The sequence below is a fragment of the Lactuca sativa genome, chromosome 4 (genome assembly GCF_002870075.4).
Source record: "Lactuca sativa cultivar Salinas chromosome 4, Lsat_Salinas_v11, whole genome shotgun sequence".
Lineage (NCBI taxonomy): Eukaryota > Viridiplantae > Streptophyta > Magnoliopsida > Asterales > Asteraceae > Lactuca > Lactuca sativa.
Genome location: NC_056626.2, coordinates 133,397,672 through 133,404,990, shown reverse-complemented (window position 1 = coordinate 133,404,990; position 7,319 = coordinate 133,397,672). Strand labels below are relative to the sequence as shown.

The 7,319-nt window shown below is 35.8% G+C and overlaps 1 protein-coding gene across 1 annotated transcript; it reads left to right on the top strand.

Annotated features, from left to right (window-relative positions):
• The first annotated feature begins 1,310 nt into the window (after positions 1 to 1,310).
• On the top strand, positions 1,311 to 4,851 carry LOC111878881 (uncharacterized). Its single transcript, XM_023875359.1, has 5 exons — positions 1,311 to 2,381; positions 2,673 to 3,584; positions 3,657 to 3,823; positions 3,894 to 4,012; positions 4,121 to 4,851. The coding sequence occupies exons 1-5, from the start codon at positions 1,311 to 1,313 to the stop codon at positions 4,849 to 4,851; spliced, it is 3,000 nt and encodes a 999-aa protein (XP_023731127.1).
• Positions 4,852 to 7,319: the final 2,468 nt, after the last annotated feature.

Sequence of the window (7,319 nt, the reverse complement as noted above, 5' to 3'; positions counted from 1 at the left end):
TTAAATCTAAAGAGCATGCAAAAATTTCTTGAATAATGATGCAGTTAATCACTGGATAATTAAGAAAAGAAAGTGGGACAAAAATTTTGTGCCATCGGATCGTATTGTATGGGTTGATGTAGAAGGCCTTCCCCTACGTGCTTGGAGTAAAAATTCCTTTAGACATATCTTAGCCAAATGGGGTTCAATTGCCCATCTTGATGACAACATTGGTGAAGATGTATACAAGTCACGTGTTTGTATCCTCACTTCCTTTCTTGGAATAATTTCTGAAGTTATTAAAGTTAGTATTGACGGTGAAATTTTCCCTGTTCATATCAAAGAAGCTCCCAGGTGGAATCCAACATTTGTATGTGAATTCAACAAAAATTTTGATAATGATAGTGTTGATGAATTTCATAGATTTCAACAAGATCATGAGGGTAGTAATGTTTCACTAAGTGATAAGGAAGATGTATCATTAGATCCTTTTGGTATTTATGATGTTATGAAAAAATTGGATAATGAAGAGGAACTTAAAAAATCAACCAAGTTGCATAAGGATTCATCTCAGGGGCATTATAGGAATTCTGCCTAAATTAATGAAGAATCAGTTTTCCAGGAACCTGTTGCTTGTCCTGGTACGATTCATGTGAGTCAACAGAGCCTTAATAATCTTGATCAAGAACCACCTTTCCCTCAGAATGAAGTTAGACCGACAACAGATCAAGATGGTCCTGGTGCTGTCAAAATTGTGACAACAGCCTTTGCTGCTGTAAAAAATGCGACAACAACATTTGAAGATGTTCCAGATTCATTTTCTACAGCATCAACCCCTTTTTTTTCTCATCTAAGCCTTGAAAATTGTATGCTGATAATCAGAATACAGGGGTTGTGAATGAAGGTAATCTTGGAAATTATTCAGTTAATGATACGGATCAAATTAATCGGACGGGTTCTTCTGGAGGTTATGGTCAAGGTTTGGAAATTAACAGTTCTGAAGAAGATCTTTCGCATCCCCCGGGTTTTTCAAATCAGTGTTTTTCATTTTCAGAAAATAATCAAAGCAACATAGGTGGTATTGAAAAAAATAATTCATTTCTTGAGGAATTACAAGAAACCATTGCTATAGGAGAAGCGTTGGGGTATAATATGGATGGATGCATGGATCGCGTAACGGAGATTTTACAAGGCCACGTTCAAAGGCAAGTTCCAAAATGAATTGCTTATCAATCAATATTCAAGGGGTTTCCTCCTCTGATAAGAGGAGTTGGATAAGAAAATTGTGTAATCGTCATAAAGTTAATTTTTTAGCTATTCAAGAAACTAAGATGGAACGTATTGACTTAGTTATAGCTAGATCTTTTAGGGGTAATTCTTATTTTATGTATGCTTTCTCTCCTTCTCATGGAGCTTCCGGGGGTATCCTAGCTATTTGGGATGTGGATTTGATTTCTCATAATCATGTTTCTATTCATGATGGCTTTGTTGTTATTGAAGCGGTTTGGGTCCGTTCGGATCTCCAAGTGAATTTTATTGTTGTTTATGCTCCTCAAGAGTTAAGTAAAAAAAGAATTCTTTGGAGTGATATTTATAATTTTATATCTAACTCTTCGGGGGAATGCATTATTATGGGTGATTTCAATGAAGTTAGGGATGATTCCGAGAGAATGGGGTCGAAATTCTATTCGTCTTCTGCTCGAGTTTTTAATGAATTTATTAACTCTATTGATCTGGTGGATGTTCCTTTGGGTGGTCCTAGATTCATTTGGAGCGATAAATGGGGTTCCAAATTTAGCAAGCTCGATAGATTTTTGGTTACGAAGGGTTTTTTGGATTCTTTTCCTCACCTTTCAACTTTGCTTTTGGATAAGAATATTCCGGATCATCGCCCTATTCTCTTATTAGAGCACCGGGTGGATTATGGTCCGACACCTTTTCGAATATTTCATTCTTGGTTTGATATGGAGGGGTTTGATGATATAGTTCGGGAGGCTTGGGCTACCTCGGTGGTGGAGGTGGAGTTGACTAACCCTTGGGTTATTTTTAAGAAAAAACTTCAGTTTCTTAAATCTAAACTCAGGGAGTGGAACTCTAAACATCGGGACATGGCGGCTAGTAAAAGGAAGAACTTGCAAGATTTAGTTGAGTCTATCGATATTAGGCTCATGGAGGATGAAGGTTCGGCTAACCTGAGAGAACAAAGAGTTTCTTTATTAAAGGAGATTTCTGATATTGACCATTTAGCTCAAGTTGATCTTGCTCAAAAAGCTAAAATCCAGTGGGGCATCGAAGGGGATGAGAATTCTAAATTTTTCCATGGTATGCTTAACCGTAAAAGGAGACAAATAGCTATTCGTGGCTTGATGATTGATGACATGTGGGTGGATAATTCGGTCATGGTCAAAAAGGGGTTTCATGAGTATTATCAATCTTTATTTCAACAGAGTTCCTCTTGAAGGCCAGTTACAGATGGTGCATTTTTTAGTACTTTATCCCAACTGCAGGTTGACTACTTGCAATCTCCTTTTTTCTCTGACGAGATTAAAAGGGCTGTTTGGGACTGTGGATCTACTAAAGCCGCTGGCCCTAATGGGTTTACTTTCGCTTTTTTAAAGAGATAATGGGAACTTGTTGCCTCTGATGTTGAGGGGTTTGCTCATCATTTTTTTCATCATTCTCTTATCCCTAAGGGATGTAATGCCTCGTTTTTCACCATTATACCTAAAGTCAAAGATCCGAAGACTCCAAATGATTTTAGACACATTAGCCTCATTGGATGCCAGTATAAAATTATTGGAAAACTTTTGGCTAATCGTCTTGTGGAGGTTATTCATACTGTTGTTAGCCTTGAGCAATCTGCTTTTGTTAAAGGTAGACAGATTTCGGATGGTCCTTTTCTTCTTAACGAATTGGTTGCTTGGAGCAAGTCTTCCAAAAATCCTATCATGTTTCTTAAGGTTGACTTTGACAAGGCTTATGACTCCTTATCTTGGGATTATTTATTGAAAATCATGTCTATTATGGGATTTGGGTCTAAGTGGTGTCGGTGGATTAAGGAGCTTTTGTCGACAGCTAGGGCTTCTGTGTTGATTAATGGTTCCCCAACTGATGAATTTCAAATTCACCGTGGATTGAGACAGGGTGATATGCTTTCACCTTTTCTTTTTATTCTGGCTATGGAGGGTCTCCATTTTGCTTTGACGAGGGCCCAAGCTGCGAATGCTTTCAGAGGGGTTTCTATTTCTGGTACTGAGATTTCTCATCTCATGTATGCGGATGATGTGATGTTGATCACTCATTGGGATCCTGAGAATGCTAATTGTCTTCTTCGTATCCTTAGATGTTTTTTCTTGGCTTCAGGGCCTAAAATTAATTTAATTAAAAGTAAATTGATTGGTGTGGGAATTTCTTATTCCCAAGTCCTTGTGGTGGCTAATAGGATTGGTTGTGCTGCTTCTACGATTCCTTTTTTTCATCTTGGTATCCCGGTGGGTCAGAATATGTTGCGAAAGTCCTATTGGGATTCTTTGATTGATAGATTTCGTTCTAAGCTTTCTACTTGGAAGGCTAAGAGTCTTTCGTTTGGAGGTCGTCTTACGTTGGTATAGTCTGTCTTGGGTTCGTTGGGGAGTTACTGGATGTCTGTTTTCCTTGCTCTTATTTCGGTTTTGAAGGAGCTTGAAGGAATGAGGGCGAGATTTTTTTGGGGCGCGGACATGGATGAAAGGCGTATGCATTGGGTTAGATGGGATAGAGTGTTAACCTCCAGGGATGAAGGTGGATTGGGGATTGGTAGCCTTTTCTCTTTCAATAGGGCTATGGTTTTTCGGTGGTGGTGGAGGTCTTTCATTGCCCTAATCTTTTATGGGTTAGAGTGATAATATCTATTTAAGTTTGGCTGGTGTTTGTAGGAATGTGAGATACCCCAATTGTGGTCAAAGTCCTTGGGGCGGGGTTATTCGTATGCTCTCCCAATTCCGCCAGAAGGACATTGATCTGCAATCCCTTTGTCCTATACGAGTTGGTGATGGTACTCGCACTTCTTTTTGGCATGATGTTTGGAGGGATGATATGCTTCTTTCTACGTCCTTCCCTAGAATTTATGTGCTGGATCTGTATAAACATGTTTCTATCACAGATAGGTTGTCCATGGGATTGGGGGTTAATACTCTTAGACGGGAACCTAGAGGTGGAGTGGAACAGGAGCAATGGAATAACTTTATTGGTTTTTTGCAGGAATTCCATCTCAGACCGGTCCCAGATAGACTGGGTTGGCTTAATGATGTGTCAGATACTTTTTCCATTTCCTCGGCTCGAAAATTATTGGATGGTATTACGCTTAGCAACGGAGGTATTTCTACTCATTGGAATAATTGGGTTCCAATAAAGATTAATATTCTTATCTGGAGGATTAGATTATCTAGTATCCCTACTAGTGAGCGTCTTTCTTATAGGGGTATTATGGCGGATTCCATTCTTTGTCCTGTTTGCTCGACTACAGTGGAGACTGTGGAACATATTTTTGCTAATTCCTCAGAGTTGATTGTTCTTTGGACTCGTATTGCGATCTGGTGGGGTGTTAGATGTCCTTCTCAGTTGACTGTGGATTCTCTTTTCAATTGGGCAGATTCTACTTCATGGAAAATTGGTCAGCGTAAAGCTTTCAATGCTGTCATTTTGACTACTTTTTGGTGCATTTGGAATTTCAGGAACGGTGTGATTTTCAGAGCGAATACGCCTAAGAAATCTTTGATTCTCGATGATGTTGTTCATAAATCTTATGTTTGGATTTCTAGTAGGTGTAGTAAAGCCAAGATTAGTTGGTCTTCTTGGCTTCATAATCCTATTAATGCTACTAAGATGATGTAATTCTTTTTTCTAGCTTCTTGCTAGCTAATATTATTCCGCCGTTCCAAAAAAAAAAGCATGAAAAAATCTTTGTATGTAACCTTCTCAACATTTCCAGACGAATCACCATATCTAAATGTCCTTTTCAAAAATGTGGTTTGGATTATATCTCTTCTCAATCTCTTAAGAATGTTTATTGACAAAATCTTTTGTATGTCAGAAATCTTTAGAATACAGAAGATGTGTCTACAAAAAATTCCAAATCGCTCAAAAAGCATGCATGAACATTTCACCGTTAGATATTATATGTTGAATTCAACATTTTTCAAAAGTATTAGAATATTAAGTATAGTCGAAAAATAAAAATTAGAATAGTTTTCAAAAGTATTAGAATATTACGTATATTCCAAAAAGAAAAATTAGAATATTACAAAACTTTTTTAAAGATAATAATTCAGTAATCAAAATTATAATACTAGAATTATAAAATTTCAACATTACCTCGTAATCGCCTTCACTTGTGTTAATATCCCATTCACAATTGATGTCAACTTTTTTTTTTTCAACTACTGTCTTCTTTCGTTTGACAATGCATATGTCAGAAACAACCCCTGAACAAGAAACAAGTGAATGAAGAATCTCCCTATGCACCATGAGAATAATATTCCTGGTGTATGCTATAGATGCATGTTTCTCCATATCTTCAAGAGGTGTTTTGATGATTGGAATTATAGTAGATGTATCAAAATCAAATTTGATATGACTATTCCTTTGCCTTTTCATAACAGACTCAAAAGCATTCATGAAATTGTGTAAAGTATAACCATGATGCGATACCCTATTGAATTTTGAATTCTCACTTTCCTACCAAGAAGTTGTTCTCATTAGACCCGACATCGGTACATCTTTAAAATAGGTTGGAATCCAACTGTTTCTCAAATACAAAAAATATTTCATCAACTTATTGTCTTGTAACTTATATCTACCATTAATGCATCCCATCTCATTTCAAAATCTTTCATAGCAATTTTGGAGTCCCATACTATACTATTGTAGTTCACCTTAAAATCTAATTCATTTATTGTTTCCCAGCTTACCTTAAAAAACAATTCATATATTATTCTGTTAGAATATAATACAGTATAAAAAGGCATTTCATTTAATATATTAATCTAATTACAAAAAATATTTCATTTAATATTTTGATAAGAATATAACAATAATGTTATATTTGTATTGAAAAATCAAATTAGAATATATAAAAAACAATAAAGCATAATAAACAAAAAAATGAAAAACATTATGACCTTCATTGGAAGTTTACTTCTGATATGCCACACACAAAATCTATGTCTTGTGTGTGGTAATACTATCTCAATAGCTTTTTTGATTGTTGGATCTTGATCAGTCACGACCATGATTGGTGCTTTTCCAAAACACTTCAAGAACGACTGAAGTTAACAAATATAGGAATTTGTATCTTCTCTACACATTAAACCAGCTCCAAATGTGAGGCGCCTTTTGTGATTATAAATTCCAGTAAAAGGTACAAACACCATACAATACCTAAAAAACACAAACAAAGACCATTAGAATATAAAACTAAAAAATGTTTATAATTCTAGAATATATACATGTTTGTACAATATGTTGCGTCAAACGAAACAATGTCCCTAAATAACTCGAAATTTTGTTTGGAAGTGTCATCGGCCCAAAAGAGAGCATTTAACTGCTTGTCTCATCTGTATTCATATGTAAAATTTGTAACATTCTCTTTACGATTCTGAAGCTTTGTAATCAATAAATTTGCATCAGTGCCCCAAACATGACAATTTATATCCCTTGTAATTTTTTCCAATCTATCTCTAATCCACCAACAAATTCATATCCTCCTTTTATAACGCACATTAGCCTATATGTTGTAGTTGCCCCCACCTTTTCACTCGAAAGCTTATGTATAAAAGCTTGATCAACAACATCTAACTGACACTTAGCTCGTGAAAGATGCATACAATCTTGATTGATCAATTTGTGGTATTTCTGTTGTTTAAAGCGCCACATGCAAACTTCTGAAGAAGATGGTATAACTGTGAATGCAAAAAAATCATTGCAATTTGTGTGTTTACAGTTACTATTTCCCAATTGCTAATTATGATCATCACTAATGGTGTCTAGAGTAGAAGTGTTTGGCAACCCCCCACTATTGCATATAAAATATTTCGGTGTTGTGATTCCATTTTTTTTCCTCTATGTTGATTTTCTAATATCAAAACCATATCTTAATACTTATCCTTTATACCACTTAATAGCATCTTTTATATCTTTAGAAAACGAACCCATTAGAGGTATCCAACTAGCTTCAACCTCTAGAATCCAAAAGAAAGAACCTTTAGATCCAATGAATTGTTTGCAAGAACCATATTGTGCTGCAACATTGTCACTTTGAAGTTTGAACTACAAAAAAGAATATACCACCATGTTAACATATA

Excerpts from the sequence above, each read along its gene's own strand:
- LOC111878881 (XM_023875359.1), top strand. The coding sequence starts at position 1,311 with ATGGAACGTATTGACTTAGTTATAGCTAGATCTTTTAGGGGTAATTCT. Across the intron at positions 2,382-2,672 it reads GGGTGGATAATTCGGTCATG|GGATGTAATGCCTCGTTTTT; the intron begins GTCAAAAAGGGG and ends CTTATCCCTAAG. Across the intron at positions 3,824-3,893 it reads GTTTTTCGGTGGTGGTGGAG|GAATGTGAGATACCCCAATT; the intron begins GTCTTTCATTGC and ends TGGTGTTTGTAG.